Raw genomic sequence first — 23,586 nt, forward strand, 5'->3', positions numbered from 1 at the left:
TCACCCCTACACAATTGCAAAGGTTGATGAGCTGACTAGACAAGAACGGAGGATACGCATCGATGAACTGGCAGAGCGTGCGAACATCAGCCACATTTTGGTTCACGCCATAATTCATGAACATCTCGGTTATCGGCTCTTGTGCGCGCAATAGATGCCCAAAATTTTGAACCACCGCCAGAAGACGGAGAGGTTCGGCACTGCCTTCACTAATCTGACCCGGTATCACAATGAGGGTGAGGACTTCTTGTCTGCAGTTGTCACCGGGGATGAATCATGGTGTCACTATTACGAGCCTGAAACACGACGACAATGCTTGCAGTGGAAACATTCGAATTCACCACCCCAAAGAAAGCATTTACCTTGTATATTGTACGTACCATGTGTTCCTTCCGTCATAGTCTTCCTGTGGAAACGTTGCGTGATAAGTCCTGGTGTTTGTGTGAAAAGATTATTTGATATGTAATCTTGAACCCTGTATGATGTATGACGGAACCACTCAAGAAATAAGGAGTAGCCGGCGCCTTAAATTGTGCGCCAACATCTCCTTATATCATATCAATAAAAAAAAAAGGCCATCATTTCCACCGGGAAAGTGTTGTTACCTTTCTTTTTTTCGATCGTCAGGGGTCATTAGTGATCGAATTTGCTAAACCTTGAGAGACTATCAATCGTTTCCGGTGTTGTGAAACGCCGGATAGGCTGCATGTCACAATAAAGAACAAACATTGAGGAACATAAACAAATAGGGCCATCTTGCTCAACGACAATTCCAGTCCCCATGCCGTTGATGTGGTTAGCACAAAACTGGCAAAGTTTAAGTGGGAAACGCTGCAACATCCGCCATACAGCCCAGACCTGTCGCCTTGCGACTTCCACATTTTGGGGCAATTGAAAAAAAAAAACAGCTCAAGGAAACCACAGCAACCCAAGGATCGTTATGAGACGGGAATCACGCGACTCGTTAGTGAGCGGGGCAAATGTCTAAATGCTCATGGAGACTACTTCTAAATAAAGTACCCTGTTTGTCATATATTCGCATCGGCTCACTTTCATTTGACTCGCCCTTGTATATTTTGCAGAATTCGTGCTTTTTATATGTGCTCTCTGTTGCGACTATAATTGGTGCAATTACTCACAATACACGACCGGTGACAGCTGCTCTTGCGCAATACATTGGAACTAAGGACAGAGTCATTGAGATTTTTTCCTGGACGTTGAACATTACAAAAATGTCAACACGGATCTTGAATGACCAAGTTTCATTAAAATATTTGTCTTTAACTTCTTCACTTCACGGCCTTCCAATTTTTCATATCAGCGGCATGCATTGCTTTGCTGGTTTCGAACTGATGTAGTTCTAAAGTTCGTGTGATATTTTCTTCTCTTATTAAATAGACAAAAACATGGAAGCACTGATGTCGGTTATTTCGGGCCAACTTTTTGTACATACGAGTGTATTCTTTTATGAAAAGATACATATTTTACTTGTCCTGACAGTGCGTAGCGTTGAAAAATGTGTTTGCAGCATCTTTGGAAATGGCAATGCAGTTATTATTCATGTATTTGATTCCTCGATAAATTTTATGAGGAGGAGGCCGAGCTGCAACGTGAGCCCCCCGGAACAATATTTCTGGCTACGCCACTGGGGCGGAGGCACATAGGCACCCACACTTGTGAAAGTGGTCATTGTCGCGGTTGTACACTGACAAATCCAACAAAACAACAGCTGATGCGAAGTTTTCTCTCAGAATCGCGCCCACATAGGTACGATTTCTTTATTACGTATCCCCTGCTTGGGCAGCTGGGATTGTATTTTGGGCGTCGTTGCCACGTGTTGTAGGAGATGATGCTTGGCAGGCCGCACTACGCAGTTAAGGGTTATCGTGCTTTGCGGTGCGAAATGCTTGCTGGACGTGCCTTGCAAGCCTGCATTGCTGAAAAGCTGTCGCTGGACCGTCCAAAGCAAGTTTAATCTACCACCCCTTGCATCATCCCGTGTTTGCTGGGGCCGTCTAACCTAACCATCTTTCAAAACACAAAATCAGATTTACTTCTTATAATTTACCGGTATTTAATCAGTGTTCCCATATTAGCGATTTTATCGCTAGATTTAGTGACTTTTTTGTTGGCTTACGGCAAAGTTTTCCGTTTAGCAATCAGCTATTTTTTTAGTGACTTGAATGAACAAGTGGCAACATTTTAGCGACTTATAAGTTAGAATGGTTGCTTGGAAAATGGCCTTCTAGAACGCGCATTAATATTCAAAAGGTACATTTACGTGGCGGAAACTCGCTGTACGATGCATAGGCTCCGTGACCACAGTGAACCAACCTAAATATAGAGGTAGGCGATCGAATATTGACTTTTTCGTATACGAATAGTAAGTATCAAATATCAAATAGGCAAACGCAGACGCACATATTTACAGCAGTAGTATTTATTTCGTTTTAATTAGGAACACCGGAAGAAGTAAAACCTTCGCATTGGTAGCCTTCATATTGTGATTGTATTTCACAGCACAGTGGTAATCATAGCCTTCACATTGTGCTCACAAAATCGAAGCTTCTTTATTAGTTACAAAATCTATCTGAATGCGTTTAAGCGCTGCGGGTTCCGTGGTGTCACCAAATCCATTCAATTGGTAGACGTGTGCAAGCGTGTCAGAGAGCAAATTTACCAAAACCAAATGGAATAAGTTCTGTGTTCAGATTTAGAAGACAGCTGGTGAATAGGACACACTGAATGCGTAAAAAAGGCGCAAATATCGGAACGGCTGAACTCGTTCACGTGCGACTGAACAAATCACTTCCGTTTCTCACCGCTTTTGTACCAATCAGTACTTCACGGCAGTTTTCAAGTAGATCAAAGGCGACAATGTGGTATTTGACCTGCGTGAAGCTTGGGCAATTGTCATCGCCCTGTTAACAACACACAGCGAAGCGCGTTCCACAGAGCCTAGTTCTGCTGCCGCGAATGTTGAGAAGCACAAGAAGCTTAGGATTAACGTGTACACTATAGTGCATTTTCATGCTACAGAAACTACGGTGATTGTGTCCTTTTGAATCGTGCTGTATTTTTAAATTTCCAGTCTGAAGGCAATGAAAAATTTAAGCTGTCATAATGCGTTACCTAAATACAGCGTGTTTAGAGGAGGTATTCAGAGACCTGGATTGGGAAAAATTGGGGATAAGAGTTAATGAAGAATACCTTAGTAACTTGCGATTTGCTGATGATATTGTCTTGCTTAGTAACTCAGGGTACCAATTGCAATGCATGCTCACTGACCTGGAGAGGCAAAGCAGAAGGGTGGGTCTGAAAATTAATCTGCAGAAAACTAAAGTAATGTTTAACAGTCTCGGAAGAGAACAGCAGTTTACGATAGGCAGCGAGGCACTGGAAGTGGTAAGGGAATACATCTACTTAGGGCAGGTAGTGACCACGGATCCGGATCATGAGACTGAAATAATCAGAAGAATAAGAATGGGCTGGGGTGCGTTTGGCAGGCATTCTCAAATCATGAAAAGCAGGTTGCCAATATCCCTCAAGAGAAAAGTGTATAAGAGCTGTGTCTTACCAGTAGTCACGTATGGGGCAGAAACGTGGAGGCTTACGAAAAGGGTTCTGCTTAAATTGAGGACGACGCAACGAGCATGGAATGAAGAATGATGGGTGTAACGTTAAGAGATAAGAAAAGAGCAGATTTGGTGAGGGAACAAACGCGGGTAAATGACATCTTAGTTGAAATAAAGAAAAAGAAATGGGCATGGGCCGGACATGTAATGAGGAGGGAAGATAACCGATGGTCATTAAGGGTTACGGATTGGATTCCAAGGGAAGGGAAGCGTAGCAGGGGGCGGCAGAAAGTTAGATGGGCGGATGACATTAAGAAGTTTGCAGGGACGACATGGCCACAATTAGTACATGACCGGGGTAGTTGGAGAAGTATTGGAGAGGCCTTTGCCCTGCAATGGGCGTAACCAGGCTGATGATGATGATGATGATGATGAATTAGGAACACGCTTGTAATCAATAGACAGTCAACTATCACAAACAATTGGGATTATTCTGAACACAAGATCACTACATCTGTCATGAAAACAACTGCAGGAATAGCCGCTTGACACCTTTAGAGCGTGGTGGCATACAAGCTTTTCAAGAATTACAGGCTGCTGTATGACCAACTTTCCAAAAACGCAAAGAGTTGTTGAGAAAGTATTACAAGTTATGGAAAATAAAAAGAAACAGCTAATTAGGTATTTGTGTGCCCTAGACACAATAAAGGGCCTGTTACAATGAAAACATCGCTGGTTGTAACGCAAAGGATAAAACTGCTACATGCCTAGACTGCAAAAAGATTAAATGGCAGGCCAGAAGCCAAAATAGCTGGTTGAGATGTATCGGACAAAAAGGAGGGGAACTGAGAGGCCTGGTTTTGTAAGGGCAATGTTCTTGTAAGAACGCCCGCACATATTTGTTGATGAGAACCATGCAAAATGAACAAATAATGAAGAAAAGAAAAAGATGGCATAGAGGAAATTGGCTGTAGTTTTTAATTGAACTGTAAAAATGAGAAGCTAAAGGGAAATGGCGGGAAAAAAAACAACTTGCTGACGGTGAGAGCCGAATCCACAACCTCCGCATTACGCTCGCGTTGCACTGCCACTTGTGCTACGGCGACGGCAGCTCCCAGGTCCACGCTTTCTTGGGTATTGATGTATGTGTACAAGATCTGGATGGTTAACGAGCGGCATACTTCCACCGCCAAACCGGAAATAAAGCTTGCATTACCGATTTTCTTTTGTTTCTGCATTGCTACAAAGCTTCGCCGCTGTTTTACTGCTGATAATTATACTTTGCGATACTTTGTTCAGTAGGCGGTGAACAGTAACCCAATTTTAAAAGCCGGTTGCGAAATATTTGGTTAGTTTATATATTCGAAAATGCCAAATAGTTCATTTTCAAATGCGAATAAAATATTACGCAGCAATTATTCATATTCGAAACTTAAAATATTCGCCCACCCTATAGAAAATACATTACTCAATCTAGAGCCCTTTATAACCTGTTGGCAAATTCACCCTTTTCCTTCAGCTGCACGGACGTTAGACCAACATGAAACGTCTAGGCGAATGATTTGCTTCACATTAGCTTATATTAGGTTGTTTCAAAACACCTACATTCTTAAAATCCACTTCACAGTTAGAGCGAGAATTTCTAGTGACTTTCTTGTCTCACTTAAGTGACAAGCTTCAGAAACATTGGTAACACTTGACTATAATGGTTCATAACGTGCGATTGAAACCTGGGGGCTGTCAGTGACAAAGATAACTCTCACTAACGCATTTTTCAGTCTTTTTTATTGCAATGGCAATCGGTTAATCTGCAAGGAAAGCGATATTTACAGTATGTGCCACCTGCGCCCGCTCTAAGATTGCTCCACCCAGTTGTTGAGATGACAATAAAAGAAAGAGATGTAGTCACCCTGCAATGGTGACGGCTACTCTTTTTAGCATATTAAGAACAATATATATATAGTAAAAAAATGAAAATAAACCACGTCATAGGGCCAGAAGTCCACGGTACACAGTCCTATGCACCCACGAACATATATATACAAAAGGCAAAGGCAAGTCACACCATAATGAGTTTGTAAACAAAATCATAAACACTGACAAGCGCCCGTGATGTAGACTGTGATGGGCATATAAACAGATGAGAAAACACATAATACAAAAGCGCATGACACGTAATATACAAGCGCCAGTAATTACGAATACTAGAAGCGAGTTGCAGTTGCATTGTGTGTCTATTCAGTGCGATATCTAGCACTTGTTAAGGATGCCTGTGTCTTCCTAAAAACGTTCGAGTGAGTCCAAAACTTTTCGCTGTGCTATTTCCGATTGCCATTGGGGCCAGAAATTTTGCGAGTGTGAAAGGTCGGTGAGGATCAGCGGAGTGTAGCGCTTGTTCTAGCTGCCGTCTTTGCGTCGCGTATATAGGGCATTCGAGGAGGAGATAGCGAACGTCCTCATCGTCGTTGCCACCGGAGCAAGCCGGGAAATGGATGGATGGAAACAACTTTATAGAAAATTCGGCAAAGTGATACAACCCGGGCTCAGGTCTTCCATGAGGGGACTTCGAGTAGATGAATTAGTGTCTTGGTACTTTTCAAAATGTCTACATCTAACGGGTGCTTGAGTTGAGGGCCCACTTCGCAAAGAATCGATTCCTTAGTATATTTATTTAACCTGGTTGACATGCACAAGTCTTTCTTTAGTACCCTTAATATCCGTTGCGTGTCCATTGGTAATAAAGGGACGAGCTGACCTTCCGCACCTTTACGGACCGATTTTCCCAACGAGTCCGCTAATTCGTTGCCTGCTATACCACCATGTCCGGGGCCCACTGTAATATCACTTCAGGTTCTAAGGGGAAAGCCTTAAGTGGCTCGTTGTAATGGCTCATACCCGAAAAAAGCGGCGTCTAGTCAAGTGCTTCAAAAATATCATCATCAAGTCAAGTGGTTTAAAAAGTTGACGAGTGGTACAACAACTTTCATCATCAGTAATGACTCATGCCTGAAAAGAAGTAACATAATCTGAAATGGCTCATAGCCTCGTAAGCAAAGAAAGATACAATGGCTGAATATGAACGAAGACACGAAAGAAAAAAAAGGAAATATAATCAGGGATGGCTCATACCCCCGTAAGAAAGCAAAGATACAATGGCTGAATATGGAACAAGAAACGAAAACAAGAAGAATAAAAGAACGATGACGATGATGATTGGATGTTTATTGGCGCAAGGGCCAGAAGTGACCAAAGGGCGCCAAGGCAATGATAATAGACTGTTAAATGAATAATGAATATCGGAACGTGCACGGATAAAACACGGCTGTATAGAGGCCTAAAATATTCGTTAGAAAGCGCGCAAATATATTCGCAATAAAACTAGACTATTATACATGACATATGGAGAAACGATGTAAAACGAAGAGGTGATGTACCAAAATATGTCGCTACAAGTAGCACTACTGCCTCACCAAGGCCCTTAACCACAAGGGTCAGGAGGTATGTGCCATACAGGTCACTGCTATCGTAGCGTCAGCCTCTCGTGAGAGGATGGGGTACAAATATCGTGGCTTATAACGCGCAATAAATCGACATCTTGTAAAAAATTTAAGACAGATTTATGATCAAAAATTGGTTCTGCTCAAAGGAACAATACCGGTGGCATCGGTATGCTAGAGGAAAGTGCTTTCTTCATTCAGCATCTGCTTCCCTACGCTCCACTAAGACGTGGAGAACGGTCAGCTTCTCACCACACCTAGCCAAATGCGTACTAGCCAAATGCGTACTAGGGCGACCTTTCAGACTGGATAAGTGTTCCCTTAGTCTCGTGTCCATGCATCACGAAGTCTGCCCTACGTATACCTGACCAGCTCGTTATGTCTTGCAAGAAATCCGACCCCTCCGATCAGGTAACTTAATGCTCGTGTAGAGCAGGCGTTCGCCTTCACGTGTTACAAGAGTGTAACATGCTGCCGATTTTTCTTTCAGTAGCCTGAGCTAAACTGTTCAGTACTGCGTTTGTTATTCGTCTGTGTGGTTGGCTGCTCTCTCTCTCTCTCTCTCTCTCTCTCTCTCTCTCTCTCTATATATATATATATATATATATATATATATATATATGCCCGGCTACCTTGTTTGGGCAGTGCCGACTGTTGGCCAACGAACCTAGGGCGGATAAAGGCCTGGTGGTAAGGTATACGTAGGACACACTTCGAGATGCATCAACACGAGACTAAGGGAACACTTATCCAGTCTGAAAGGTCGCCCTAGTACGCATTTGGCTATGCATTGTCAAGAACACGATTGCTCACCGTGTCTTAGTAGCGCCGTAATTTTGTATAACCATAAGAATCAAACCGCGAGAGAAATTGTGAAAGCACAATGGATTGAAAAACAAAAGGAAAAATGCATCAGCCATCCTTCTGTTTCATTGCTGGATAAAGAAAATTCGCTGTTGTCATCTCATCTATAACGTATTTTCATCGTAAATGCTTGTTACATGCGCCTTGATGTTTTTATGTTAACCGGGTGGCTTTAATCCACGCCATTTTATCTCAAGAGTTATATGCGCTACAGGCGTGCTCTGTTTGACTAGATCGCGCAGATCTGTGGGTATTTAAGCACGAAGTTCTTCGTAAATAAAACCAGTCGTTAGAAAACGCTCGTCCTTGTATTGCTCTTTTCTTTGTCCCTGTCTGTTTGCGAACACAAAGCTTTTAAATTATGTATATAGACGCTTGAAGGTTCTTTGCAAAGGTGCAGTTCTTGTATAATGATTTTTTGTACTGTGCGTATCAAATCCTTCTGCATATGTTACTGTATGAAATATTTCCATATATTGTGTCTTATAATAGAGATGTACATAGCACTGCATTTTTTTATTGTTTCTTGTGTCTTTTGTGATGTATTCATGACTAGCTGTATCTATGAGAATTACTCATCATGTATGCTTTACTTTTTTCTAATACTTGCTTATAGCTATCATGAAAAATGTTTCACAGTTATTCGTGGGGAAATCCTATTTTTCCAATTTCTTTTGTATTTAACTACGCTCATCCTTTGTTGTATTTGTTGCTGCCTGTAAAACGGGGCCATGGACCACGTCAAGCCTTGCTGGCTTTTTGTCCACGGTCCTCAGCATCAGTTGTATGTTGAAATAAATTTGATTTGATATAGTGCATTGGGTGTTCGCATGTGTCATTGAGCAAATCGACCTACAGCGCAATACGTTTACTTCACACTGCAGCTCGTTATGTCTTGCAAGAAGTCCGACCCCTCCGATCAGATAACTTAATGCACGTGTAGAGCAGGCTTTCACCTTCACGTGTTACAAGAGTGTAACATGCTGCCGATTTTTCTTTCATTAGCCTGAGCTAAACTGTTCAGTACTGCTTTGATTATTCGTCCGTGTGGTTGGCTGCTCTCTCTCTCTCTCTCTATAGAGAGAGAGAGAGAGAGCAATGGCTTGCCCCCCGCACTCGACAAATAGTTACGCCAGTGAGCAGCGCCTTCCCTCGGAAGAACTACAACGACGCTCCACGACGATTACCTAGCAGAAATACTGTGACCTGGTGCTCTCGGCGTCTACTCGAATGCACTGGAGTCTACCTCGCGCACAGAAGTCATCAAAGAGCGCCAGTGAAGCGCCAACTGCATGTTCAGTCGAGTGTGGCGCTGTGCTACACTCGGTGGAGTCGAGGAAGAGCCATGAGTCGGGACCGTAAGTAAGGCACGTAAGTATCGACACACACGCACACACACACACAATTCTTACGCTATAACTGTCCGTAAAAGCCGATGCCAATCATATCATTAGCGAAGGCAGATGTTAAATAGCAAACATTCAACCTCCAAGGCGGAGGGACATGCGTCGTGAATGTGAATACGGGGCCTGGGGCCGAGCTCATAAATAGTTTTCTTTGTAAGTTCTCTTTGAAACTGATCAGCCGCCTTCGATAAATAATATTTCCAGCATCATAACTGAATGGCATCTTCCCTGTGTTTCCTTCCGTTTTGTCTCGCTCTCTCTCTAGCACAGGACGTTTTTCGAATACGGACCTTGGGAACGCATTCACAAGAGTTCTTACGCTAGAATTGTTCTTCCGAATACACGTTAGCCAATTAATCGTGATGTTGGACATATAATTAACGAAGAATTTACAAATGAATAAAAATGGGTTGGTGTGCATACGGCAGACATTGCCAGATCCTGACTGGAACCTTACCACTATCATTTGTACAATCAGTGCATTTTACAGGTGCTAACATATGGGGCAGAAACTTGGAGACTGACAGAGAAGTTCGAGTACAAGTTAAGGACCACGCAAAGCGTGATGCAACGAAGAATTTTACGCGTAATGTTAAGAGACAGGAAGAGAGTGGCGTGAAAAAAAAATTATCGGGTTTTACGTGCCAAAATCACTTTCCGATTATGAGGCACGCCGTAGTGGAGAACTCCGGAAATTACGACCACCTGGGGTTCTTTAATGTGCACCTCAATCTAAGCCCACGGGTGTTTTCGCATTTCGCCCCCATCGAAATGCGGCCGCCGTGGCCGGGATTCGATCCCGCGACCTCGTGCTAGAGCGGTGTGAATCAGAGAACAAACGGGGATAGCCGATATTCTAATTGGCATTAAGAGAAAAAAATGTAGCTGCGCAGGCCAAGTAATGCGCAAGTTAGATAACCGGTGGACTACTAGAGTTACAGAATGGGTGCCAAGAGAAGGGAAGCGCAGTCGAGGACTGCATAAAACTATGTGGGGTGATGAAATTATGAAATTCGTAGGCGCAAGTTGGAATCGGTTGGCGTAGGACATGGGTGATTGGAGATCGCAGGGAGAGGTCTTCACCTTACAGTGGACGTACAGTAGGATGATGATGATGATGATGATAGCTTTGGCAAATGAAAAGCGTACGTTGTGCATTCACACTACATCTTGTGCTGCCCAGCAACAGCTCGCATTACAGTGATACAAATAATGAAACGGTAAACAGGCGCGCCAAGGGGAGCCGCGCATCACCTGTGGTCCAAGAAGAGGAACTTCCACTCGAGGCTGTGTCGAGAGCTGAACTCGTTCCTCGAGCCGTCGCAAAGGATGAGCTCGTGCATGAGCTGCGGCGTCTGCAGGCGCACCATGGCCACCAGGCAGGGCGCCTGCTGTTCAGCCGAACCAGTGTTGGGAGAGCAAGCGCTGCTACAGCTGTTCGAGTCGTACTCCAAACCGCCCAGAGGAAAGCCTGCTCGTTCCACACAAAACTCATTGAAGCGCTGGCTGCTGAACGACACTGACGCCTTCGTGAAGCGATGTGCACTGTAAGCTATAGTCGCACTGTTCGGCCTGTTCATTCAGCTTCACATCACTTGCTCGGTGAGCTTGGTCTCAGAGCTCCGGTTATTGTTTTGGGATTACTACATTTAGGACTACAGTTGGATTCACGGTGGGAGTACTACAAAGAGTACTAGCACCGTCATCCTTGAACCACATTCAGAATCGTGGTAATTGAAATCTTCTGAGACTCGGCAACGCTGCGTTCAGAAAGTATATGGCAGCTTCTTTTTTCTCAGTGCTTTCATTAAGCTGTGTCTGCCTTGAAAATGTTCCTCTAAGGTCCCCAGTTAGGTGCTGGACTATAAGAATTAATTTGTTTTATCACAATATTATCAGTCTGTCAATGGATGAAGAAAATTTTAAAAATGTGCGTCACTTCTGCAGTAGCACTTCATGTGGGTTAATAATTTCTGATCGTCGAAACAGATGGTCCATTGTGCAATATTAGATGTGAAAACAATGACACAATAGCACTCACAATCGCAGTTAGAGCAATAATTAAGGAATGTCAAACTTGGCAGGACGCCTAGCATGTTACACCGGATAAAAACGACGATAAAGAGAATTCTACGCACAGGGCACACTACAGACATACAACCTACAGAATGCAAACCCCAGCACACAACAAACAAAACGAATAGTCTCATTGCAAAACTTCATGATAAGAGCAATGCGTAAACACGAAAGGAAGGAGTGACAAGGCGTCAGAGCTGGGAGTATACTTCCCCGTTCCGCTCCTAATTAGTTAGCTGTTCTAGGGAATGCGAGCAAATGTAGCACAAAATTCAATTGCAGGTGCGCATAATCGCCGGATTTCTTTTTTTCTTTTTTAACCTGGGCATGTAAGTATCGACTTTATTTCCACAGCTCTCACATCTTACATGTGACGCATTTTCTAGAAATTCCATCGTCTCATGTTGTCAGATATGTGCATCATTACACTGACAAAGTGTGAGCGATTTGAAGCTCCACGCTCGAAAGCGACCAATTACGCGAGGAGGAAGACAAATCCTACATTTCGCCGTTTCCGGTAGTGCCAAGTTACATATCAAGTTCCGTGGACGACCACGTTATAGCACAGCAATCCGCGACCCTGTAAAAAATCGAGAACTAGCCAGTATGATGCGTATTCCAACAGTATCTTGCTTCTTCTTGGGCATTCTCACATTCCCTTGCTTCTTTTGGTCATTGTTAGGTTATTTTGGCGCAAGCCTTTCAATCTCTAACCCTACCATCGAGCACAGTCACGACTGCAGTGCAGCCGTTGGTCACGGTAAACTGAATACCATCAAAGAAATCTATTAATCGAAACAGCCTGGGGTTCCGTGGACAGAGCAAAGACACTAGTATGAACAGGCTTCAGTCTTTTCGTTCGTTGACACTGCTGAGCTAACTGGGAGCAATTTGAAGTTCTACGCGCCAAAGCAACCAATTACGCGAGAAACAAGCGAAATCCTAAATTTGGTCGTTTCCAGTAGTGCCAAGTTACATATAAGGTTCCGTGGACGACCAGTTGACGTCAAAACAATTCGCAACCCTGTAAAAGGTCGGAAACGAGCCAGGGTTATGCATATTTTAACATTCTCTTGCTTCGTCTTGGGCGTTGTTAGGTTACTTTGACGGAAGCCTTTCAACCCTTAACCCTACCATCAAGCGCAGTCACATCTGCTCGTATTCCCTCGAACGGCTAACTAATTAGGAGCGGAAAGGGGAAGTGTACTCCAGTCTCTGACGCCTTGTCACTCCTTCCTTTCGTGTTTACGCACTGCTCTTATTATGAAATTTCACTATGCAACTATTAGTTTTGTATGGTGAACAGCTTAGCAAACAAAAGGTTGGCTGTGACATACTGGACATAAAAGGCCTACGTCAAATATGATTTAATCTGGTCCCGTGCCTCTAAAACGTGTTTTGCAATATGTCACCTACAGTTGTCAAACATGAGATGTCGCTGGAGTCAACGTTTACACAAGCCGACTTACTCAAGAAAAGTTTCCTTGTCTAAAGGTTGGCTCAAACGACATCCCTTATTCGGCCACTGTTGATCTCTTTAAGCCTCCACGTTCTTTTGAACTTCTGTTTTGTTTGGAGTTCGCTTGCGCAAGAGAATTTACTCATAGGCCTGCCAATGAGCAAATCCATCAATGAGCTAATGTATCAGGCCGATCGCTGTCATGTGTCGCAGGCGGGCACCTGCCACTCAGGATAGCAACCAGCCTGATAACAAGGTCATCGGTTTAGTGACAGCTAATTGCGGATGACACAGATTTGTGAATACAAACCTTGATTACAACATTCGGGGAAGGCTGTGAGCGGATTTGTTGAACGCTCTTAACTCGCTCCATTTTTTTTTCTTTCCTAAAAGCTTTCGCCTTCTTTGGAATTGTATTGAATTACAAGGAAATTTGTCTGAGGCAAACATATAAGAACTGAACTCTGAAATACTCACCTTCTCCCACCGCAGTTAGGAATGTTCCTTTGAGATTCATGGGCTCGTATATCACACTTGAGTCTGTTGAACCAAGGTTCCCTCTTTTCATGTAGAGATCCACACTTACGTACGTTTCTGTTGGTAAACAAAAATACAACGACTAGGGATGTGCGAGGTGTCGTCCTAATTGTACTGTGCTAAGGCCGGCCGTGACTTTCTCGCGGTAAGTACATTCTCAAATATATTGTTTTGAAATCTGAAAGTTGATATAAATAAAGACAACCATGTATGAAACATTGGTTCGGAAAAACCTAAAGCCTCCAAGAGCTGTTCATGATTCATAATGACTGGATATTAAAAGAGGTGAAACTTTTCTCTCTCTGTGTGTGCGTGCATGCGTGCGTGTGTGCCTGTGTGTTTCTCCTGTGCGGGTTCTCCACATCATTTATGGTTTGATTGTCACAGCACAAAGGAACGTTAATTTTCGACAAAGGTCTGTGCTGCTGCCAGCATTAAGCGGATTCTGGGAGAAAATGCCTTCTGGAGAGAGCAATAAGTTTGCGGCATGATTATTCGCTGCTAACATGACCATACCCTGGGGGCCGTCTTGACGCATTATGCCAGCTCCTTGTGAAGATGCAGAACTGAGCACTTCGCACATGGCACCGTGGTTACTTTCGTGCAGAATGTCCAGGATAAAAATATTATGCAGTTCATGCTAGAAAATAGAGAGGCATTAATGTCGTTATGGTCCGTAAGCATGCACAATGTTATCTGGAAAGCTTTCCACAAACATAAAAGATTCGCCCAACTGCTGCTTATATATCAGAGCAAGGTGCTTTTTTTTCAGTTAGCGTTGAACATATTGGGATATTCGCTAAAACTGATGAGCTCACGTTCTCACCGTGTATAATTCACACAATTTGAACATGTTAACCCAATTTTTCACTGTTTAGTCACACTTATCTGCGTTTACGCTACGAACAACTCCTCTGAGTGCATAACAACAGCTCAGTTTTTTTCCCGTTCTTGCATTCCTTCAATACAATCGGAAATTCATGGCAGCCATTCTCATTCCTTGAAATTTAACAAATGGATCTTGCATGTGGAATGTACACTATGCTTTGCAAATTCTGAGGATTCAAAAACAAATGCTCGTGAAATGATTGAATGTTAGGAAAAAATTCAGAGCCCCTTCACTATGTGAAGATGGAAGACCAGCGAAGCTGTGCTACTCATTAGATATATTAAGTTCCGTATAGTGGTTATGCTATGTAGGTTGAATACAGGCACAAACACATAGCTTTGTTGTTTGTTTCTTTTTCTTGTTTCTCGTTTTTATTTCTCTTTTCTTACTTTTTATTTCTTTTTCTTTATACATATACGCTGATGTTCTGACACGCATCGTCATAGCCTAGCGTTTGGGAAACAGCGTTCATTGCTCCGGCGCATTGTTCTTTTTTTTCAAGATGATAACATCATTCGTTGTTTCATCTTTTTAATTTTTTGATGTCTATTCTTCTTACTTTATTATTTCCTTTATTACTTTGTGTTTGCATTTTTACCTAATCTTTTTTTTTTTACTTTATAACTATACACTGATGTTTCGACAAGAATCGAGCCCTCAGGGGTATGTGCCACTTAGCTTGGACCCTTTCTGCGTTATCACCACGGTCGGCCCACATGATGTTTTGTTTTTGTCAACATCTCGGACACATTTTTTCCCAGATCCTAGCCATCGACTGCTTCGCTGTAAAAACATCAGGTGGTATTGCAAATTCACTCCACTAAGAATCCTTCATAGTCCCAGGACCACCTTTGCTTGTTAAAGTTTTCCGCTAATTGTACAGGTTAACAGACACATGAAGAAACATGAAGGGGTGTTTTTGTGCGGCAAGCTAACTTTTGTAGATATAGAGCAACTAGTTTGTCAGTTTTTATCATTTGGAGCAGAATTCACAAAGCATCTTGTTCGGAAGTGATCACTGCCATTGGCCGGCCTCCTTCGCTAATGATATGCCCAGCATCAGGATTGGCCGGAATTTTCCCTTACAGACAACTGTAGTGTAAGACCTTTGTTTCTGTGAATATGGGCCCTGAACCGCTGAGACACGTTCGCGCTGGCGCTCACTTACAGGCAGGTAGCCGAGTAGAGATGCCACGCTCTCCGACGTGTACAGTATTTGACCGCTGAGCGACAGTACGAGTAAGAAGCCCTCGAGTGACTGAAAGAGCAGACCAAACAAGATGAAGGGTTCACAGAAAGATAAAATAATCAATAGTGGGCCTACAACGGAAGCCTCAACATTCGCCAAGGGTTCATCGGACAACAAAGGCCTCAAGATTTTGACGAAGGTAGGTAGTTCTCCTAGTAGAAACATTGGCTTCAGGCGCAGGCTTCCCTTGTTCGACCATGCACTGAGCTGATCACTGAAAGATTGGTGAGGATGGTATAAGCAGAGGTCATGACACATAGAGCAGCTAGCCAATGTGTATTGTGTGCAACGTTCTCGAGGACTTAAACATGTTCTATGTGGCTGCTGCCGTTACTTCTCAGAGAGACAATTTCTGAAGAATGCACTACACTTGCAGCTCGACTCGAGCTTTGAGCTGCGGGGCATTCTTGGTCCGTGGGGAAACAGTACCCGCGCTTTGCGCGCTACATGAATCTGATACTCTTTATAAGGTCTACAGGTCTTAAGAAAACCTTGTGAGTAGCTTTGTGCGTGTGCGTGCGTGCGTGCGTGTGCGTGCGTGCATGCGTGCGTGCATGCGTGCGTGTGTGTGTGTGTGTGTGTGTGTGTGTGTGTGTGCGTGTGTGTGCGTGCGTTCGCGTGCGTGTGCGTGCGTACATGCGTGCGTGCGTGCGTGCGTCCGTGCGTGCGTTTGTGTGTGAAGGGGGTGCACGGGGTACAGCCGCGAATGCTTCTCGTGATGTGCGTCGCAGCGAACTTACCTCGAGCATTAGGTGCGTGAATTCCTCGTTCGACAGAAACGAGGGCTTCCAGTTTTCCTGGCTTTCTTGATCCTGGTTTTGAACGGACACATCTGCGATGATGGATGAAGACGCCGTAATCTTGACAGAGTTAAGGCAACGTTGACAATACACATTTGTCTTTTCAGAAAATGCGTTGTTCTTCGACTAAGCACACTTTACAAAAGAGCGGCATCGAAATTTCAAGGTTGATGAAATAGAGGCTACTAAAAACTAATCTTTGTTGATAAATCATTACTAATTGCACATGTAAAACATTCTGTTGTCTGTGCTCAGAAGGGAAATCTGTGTAAGTAAAAATGTACTAGAAATTACATCTAATACACGAAAACACCGCTTTGTAGGGCTCAGTTTTTAATGCGATTTACATTTTTTGGGAACCTTACCCACCTTCCGGTTTGTCCGTTTGTATCTAACCTCTTTCACGCCAACTTGGGTCACTGGGTGTGTGCGGCGCTGGGCATTCTTCAGCAACCACCTTCAACGCAAGCTTTCGCCACCTGGTATGTGCCACTGGGTATGCGCCGCTCTTGAATGACAAAAAGAACTTATCCGGTGTTGGCGGGAATCGAACTCGCGTCCTTTATATCGAGACAATTTCTTCTGCAGGCGCACGTTCGCGCCACGTGCTCAATGGCGCAGCGCGTCTAGAGGGAAACGCGAGGGGAAAACGCAGCTGTAGTACACGCCCCGCACATGACACGTTTCGGCGGTGTCAATACTGTGCATCTCTACACTGCTTCGGTGCTAATCGCGTTACCGTCGACAGCCACCCTGAGAAGCTTTCTGCCGGAATTTCTTTTTAAGTAAAAGCGTTTTAAAAGCAGGTGTGCTGTAGTGCATCACGTAATCATCATCACGTAAATTTCCTAGCATCCCTACCAGATGGCGCCACCTTGCCGCATTGTAAGAGTGTTGATGTATCTGTACAGGAAAAAACATTGATTCGCTGTGGAGCAAAAGAACTACGAAACTTACCAGAAAGTATGCGACTTGTAGTATGGGCAACACAGCAACAAAGAATGTCAAGCGGAAAGTCAGAGAGGCTGAGATAATCTTATGGGTGGCGGCAATGGAAAAGAAACCTGCCATGAGTAACTACTAAAGAGTAAAAAACGAAATCAGGAAAGAAACAATTGATGATAACTCAAAGGCAAGCTCATTACTTTTCGAAGCGAGATTGGGGTGCGTTAGAATACGCACCTATAAAGCGAGATATAAGAAGGAAGAAGAAGCATGTGCTTGCGGCGGTAAAACTAGGGAAACTATGGAGCATGTTTTATTAGAATGTGAAGACGTCTGCCCAGCGGTCGATTTAGGCACCAGTGGCCTCCTTGAAACCCTTGGATTCAGCGAGAGCAGTGGAAAAGTAAACATGTCCGCAATAGGGATTAGTAAGAGGCGATTGGAGGATTGGTGGAAGAAAAGTAGGGAAACGACAAAACACGGAGACGTACAAAAGCACAGTTCCCTATAGGGCATTAGAAAATTTGGTTGTGGGAGTTCGTAGTGTTTGTTTCTTCATTTTTTATTGTTTATCCTAGGTAGGACATTAGGCATTATAATAACAAGAGCTTGGTGGCGCAACCGATCGACCGCCCTGTTCCAAAGGGGACGCTCATAACATCCATCCATCTATCCATCCGTAAGACGGTGGCAGCTGGAAGAAGGACATTCGGAGTCCGTGCCGTCGACGGCACGGAGGCGGCAGTCTTTTGCTGGAGGGAGAAGTAGCCCGTGGAAGGTGGAAGGGAGGAATCGCTGGGAGCGGTTGGAAAGAAGAGAAAAAGCAGAACAATGCTCCCACCGGTCAACCGCTTGTCATCGCGTGCTAGTTTTCAGCCATGGAGAAAGGATAGAACTAAGAGTTCTTTCCTTTCTTCATGTTTTCAGCCCATACCACGGAGCAGCAAACGCATTACTCTTACTCTGTGTCCCAGACAGGCCGCTCGATGAGCGCGCTCGATCACGAGCGTGCTGAGGACAACGATCACAGTAGCGAGGATAAGGACGATGACCAGCACAACACCCAAGACCAATGACGACAACTATGACTGTGACAAAGACCATGACCGTGAACGCAAGAACAATAGCAACGACTGTGACAGCACAACGACGACAGGACAACTCCGAAGGCATGACGGTTCACACTACGCGGAGGCAGTTTCCTATCTACCCTGGGGATAAAATAATTCATGCAGAACCTATTGATGTTAATGAGATTAGCAATAACGCCACGCACCATGTTGTCACTTCAGACACACGAAGTGGTAATCAAACCACAATGTCAAAAGATACAACGAAACAGCGTATTTTTTTAATCATTGCACACAGGTATCCCTAGTATCCTGGCTGCAACTTCGTTGCAATGGCTCCCCCTCAAGCGGCCGAGCTATCGCTATAATATATTTAAGGCTACATGCCCCTTGTGTCGCCTTGGCACCAGTGTTGTCACATCTATTTTTTTTTGCGCGTGTCGCTAAACAGACAAAAATGTCGCTAAATTTTACATCAACCTCGCTAAAACTGTCGCTAAAACTGCTCAATGAATTTTAATTAGCGTAGGTGTTTTGGAACGATATAGCGTTAGCTAAATGGACATGAATCATCTACCGAAGCTTTTCACGTTGTTCTATTGTCCGCGAAGGTGATGAATAAACAGTAAGTTTACCAGCAAGGTAAATATCTGTATTCCGACGGAATTTTTGCATTTGCATTCGTATTGTAAGGTTATAAATCTGGGACAAAAAAAAAAGAAAACATAGGGAACATAATTTCATACCACGAAAATTAAGGCACTTAGGCCTACGTTATCCTATGCAAATGTAGTTTTCGGCGCTCGTGAAAAGAGAACAAAATTATTCGACAGTTCTTTGTTATTAACATGGTGGCGTCGATTATATGACGTTTATATAATCGAATATTACGCTACTGCCCCTTGTTCTACCTAAAGGCTTCGAGAGCGTCTGATTATTCAAAAGTTGTGAGAAATGAAAGTGGTGCACTCAAATTCGCGTTGACCAGCATAGGCGCTCCAACACGTAAGCCTTCTAAATCTCACCATACACTTCTTGTTTTTTCGAATTGTTTTACTGCTACAGTTGCGAATGCTCACCGATCTAACGTATTTAGTGAAACCACACAACCTGCAGGCATTGCAATAATAATAATTGAATGATAATCTTAAAAATAAAAAATGAATCTTGAATATAAATCTTAAAATAGTAACTTTAAGATCAATTCAAATCAGCTTTGTAAAAGATGCATTTTGTGAGCACTGTGTTAGGGCTGTTAGGACCCCGGTGCTGTGAAGCACAATCATAATGTGACCACCACCGATGTGAAGACACCCGTTACTTCATCCTGGTCAGAGAGCCAATCCGGGTCACTTACTTGTAGTTTTTTAATGTAAAGTGCGTCCTTTAAGCCATTTCTGATGCAACTTTTCTAACTTAGCAGTCACTAAAATATCGCCAAATGTTCGGTTATATCGCTAAATAAAAAAAATTTGTCTCTAAACAGATCAAAACACCCGTCGTGGTTGCTTAGTGGCTATTGTGTTGGGTTGCTAAGCACGAAGTCGCGGCATCGAATCCCGGACACGGCAGCCGCATTTCGATGTGGGCGAAAAGTGAAAACACCCGTGCACTTAGATTTAGGTACACGTTAAAGAACAACAGATGGTCGAAATTATTCCGGAGTGCCCCACTACGACGTGCCCCATAATCAGATCATGGTTTTGGCACGTAAAATTCCACAATTATATTTAACACCTCAAAAGGTTGCTAAAGCTAGCAAAAAAAGATCGCTCAAATGGCAACACTGCTTACACAGTGCATATTAAATATTACATATCACATACGCAGTGCCGAAGTTATCAGTTGAGGCAGATACCCAGTGACCTAAATATGCTTACTAGATAAGGAAGCAGCCACTAGCAAGTAATCTATTAGGCCACACACCCATTAGCACATGTGTTCTCGGCAACCTCTCTCGCTGGGTGAGAAATGTTAGACACATACAGCGAAGTGGGCAACATTTCCAAGCAATTCTAATCGCATAAAAAAGAATTTGTTTTTGAAGACATCAACTGATAAAGAAACAAATTCTGGTAACTGCGAATGATATCACGAAAGCTGGATGAAGTGTCTTCAATGGCTATTCTGCAAAATTTCCTCTATTTTTCCTGCAGCGAGATTCTAGCTGCTGAACTGGCGGCCTACAATGACCCAACGTCTCGATCGCCCCATAACAGCTGATCACGCCAGCCTCTAAAGCCGTCTTTGAAGTGTGGATGTTTATGATATATGTATAGTGGGATATTGGAGACGCTGCCTATGAGCATATATGGGCCAGTCTCTGTGCAAAAGAAATTATTGTTCATACTCATAACTTATGCTGGGGTCATGATGTCTGCTTTCCAATGGAAGTATAGTAAGTAAGGCGGAATAGTGGGCTAGAGAAAGATAGAGGAAAGGGGAAAGGCAGGGAGGTTGACCAGATGGAAAGATCCGGTTTGCTACCCTACGCTAGGGAGAGAGGGGAGAGGGAGGTAAAGTGATAGCAAAGTAGAGATAAAGAAAGAAAAGAGCATAGACATACCATCACAGTCGGTCACTGTCACCCCACAGCACAGTAGCACTTGCAGCACTATAAACATCTGTTCAGGCTACAACCGCTTGTCCAATTCTGTTGACTGGTGGGCTAGCTTATTATTACGCATCATGTAAAAACAGTGCAGTGTTTTGTCTTCGTCGTGGTGCGTGTTCTGCCTGTTTTCAGATGAACCAAATGAAACGAAAGGAGCGTCAGTCGCTGCACACGTACCTCTCTTCATTAAATATATATATATATATATATATATATATATATATAAAATGAAGAGAGGCACGTGTGCAGCGACTGACGCTCGTTTCGTTTGCACGCAACATTTGTCATTGGCCGGCTACTTTTGCTATTAACATGTCCAACATTTTTATTAGCTGTCATCCGCTCTTGCGTGCACTTCCATACTGGAAATTTATTTTTTGAACATGGGCCTTAAGCAGCCAGCGTGATCATCACGGTCATGTCTGTCTTAGAGCTTACTAAGCACACGGCTTTCCATTTTAGGGTAGGACGCATCCTTAAAGGCCTGATTGTGGCTGGTTGAGAATATCTGCGGCTAGCTTGAAAATGAATGCCGAAACTATGCCTGCTACGGAGCCACGGTTCTGCCGGTACGAAGCCTGTCAGGTTGTGTCTGCCAGCCACCTCCCCGGCTCTGTCTACGGCCCGGAGCTGGTCCCCCAGGCTGGTCCCGGCGAGGAGGTTATTCCATGCCCGGAATGAGGGAGTGGCCATGAGAGAGCGGGGGGCGGGGGAGCGTCCCTCCGGCAGTCCCAGATAATATGTTGAGAGTGGCGATGTCTCCACATAGCTTACAGTGGGGCTCGATTACCGCGGGGTGTATGTAGGCTTTGATCTGGGGGCAAGGAAAAGAATGCGTCTGGAGTCGGCACCAGATAATCTTTAGCACTTGGTCAGTTCAGGGTGAGGTGGTGGTCTCGATCGTCTCGAGATTCTGTAGTAGGTTGTGATGCCATTGTATGAGGTCAAAGTTTCCCTATTCGAGTCTTCCTGATCGGAGGCCTGTCTCGCCACACGGTAGACGAATCATCAAGCCTATTGGTGGGCGGCCTCGTTCCCCGGGTTCCCCGAACGGGCCTGGACCCATACAGATTCGATGGGGCAAGTGAAACACCTCCTCGTCGTCATCGTCCTCCCCCTTCCGTAATCAGGGGGAAAGCGAGAACGAGAACAGAGAAGGAGGTGAAGTAGTCGTAGTGTTGTAGGAGCTACGATGCCATGAAAGAAGTTGTTGATGGCCGCCTTGGAGTCGCTCAGAATTGTGGTGAAGCCTGCGCTGTCGCAAGTGCGATGGCGGCCTCTTTGGCTTCAGTTGCGTTGGGGGCTGTCAGCGAGCATGCTGTGCGTAGACGGGAATAGGAGTCTCGGTTGTTGGGAAGAGAGACCACGCTGATTGAGTAGTTGTTGGTGTGGCTTGGGTATTTTGCGGCGTCTACGTAAGTCGCTTCCGGGTTAGACCCGTGAGTTTTGTGGTGAGTCCTTGCTCTCGCTTTTCTTCTTTCATCGTGGTGGCCGGCCAACACGTTCTTTGGCAGTGGCTTGACGAGGAATTTCCTCCTGATTTCTGGAGGGATAGTGGCAGGGTCTCTAGCATTCATTTATGTATTGGGTGATAGCCCCCACTGATATTGAGTCGTGGTTGCGGAGAATTTTGTTGGTCACCCTATTTCGACCTGGCGCTGATGTGCGCAGCCTATGGAGTGCTGCGCAAACCTCGGGCTCCGAAAAATCAGCATCAAGTTGGCGGTTAGGGTCTCCATGATATTATGGTAGTGCCCGTCTGGTGTTACTCCCGCCATTTAAGTTGGCTATATATATATATATACAGCAATTCCTCGTCCGAACCTGGGTATTAGTGAATGATGCATTCAAGACGTTTTGGGCTCTCGGATTTGGTGTTGTTATTGTCTAGGTGATGGCGCAATAGATGCCACGTTTTTTTTTTTTTTTTTTTTTTTTTGGGGGGGGGGGGGAGGGTGCCCATTTGGCCATTCATATTGCTACATGCTTATTCCAACTGCTGGCGCTCAAGCGAGGTGCTGCGTGTTTCGATACCGCGTTCTAACTTCGCGATTCGTCGTCGGATTTTCTTATTGTGGCGTCGCCGCCTGCACCTTCGCATGAGACCTTCTCGTGCTTTCCACATGTGTACGAGACAAGAATCTGTGGACGTCAGATCCTTCCCATCCATCTCCTGCACTGCGGTTGCGACATCGCTTTTTAGGATCTGAATCCATCCTCCGAGGCTAAGAATTGGGTCGGAGGCTTTCTTTAATGTGTGAGATGCGCTCTTAAATATGCTCTCTTTAATATGTGAGAGAAGTCGGCTCCCCTGTCTTTGGGTGAGCTTTAAATGCTAAGGAGGAAGAGAGTTCTATCCTCTCGTTTTTGGGGAAGGATTTCGATGAGAGGAATGCTGGTACAGTCAATTTAATGCTGCACAGCTGTCAGGTTACGATGCACCAATATGGCCGTGAAGGGGTGAGGGGAGGCGCTCCCAGCTGGTTGTATTCTTTGTAGCCAGGGAGCTTTACGTTGCAATTTGTCTCCTGTAAGACTGTGATATCAGAAGAGTCTTTGGTTGGGCTGTTAAGCACAGGTTTAATGTGCAGCTGCGGATGACTCC

The 23,586-nt window shown here is 44.3% G+C and overlaps 1 protein-coding gene across 6 annotated transcripts in view; it reads right to left on the reverse strand.

Moving 5' to 3' along the window:
- Nucleotides 1-23,586, reverse strand: part of LOC126536053 (uncharacterized) — a 115,128-nt gene that overhangs the window by 18,890 nt on the left and 72,652 nt on the right. For 2 of the 6 annotated variants that reach the window (XM_055073430.2, XM_055073427.2), the window contains 5 exons: nucleotides 16,293-16,384; nucleotides 15,472-15,561; nucleotides 13,931-14,054; nucleotides 13,355-13,471; nucleotides 10,597-10,813 (listed from right to left, as the gene is read on the reverse strand). In XM_055073430.2, coding sequence (XP_054929405.2) covers nucleotides 10,597-10,813; nucleotides 13,355-13,471; nucleotides 13,931-14,054; nucleotides 15,472-15,561; nucleotides 16,293-16,384 — 640 coding nt within the window. Of the gene's footprint in view, nucleotides 1-10,596; nucleotides 10,814-13,354; nucleotides 13,472-13,930; nucleotides 14,055-15,471; nucleotides 15,834-16,292; nucleotides 16,385-23,586 lie in introns of those variants that run through there. The other 4 variants (XM_055073426.2, XM_055073429.2, XM_055073425.2 and 1 more) reach the window with 4 other exon arrangements.

Source organism: Dermacentor andersoni, chromosome 4 (genome assembly GCF_023375885.2).
Source record: "Dermacentor andersoni chromosome 4, qqDerAnde1_hic_scaffold, whole genome shotgun sequence".
In the NCBI taxonomy this organism is placed as follows: Eukaryota; Metazoa; Arthropoda; class Arachnida; order Ixodida; family Ixodidae; genus Dermacentor; species Dermacentor andersoni.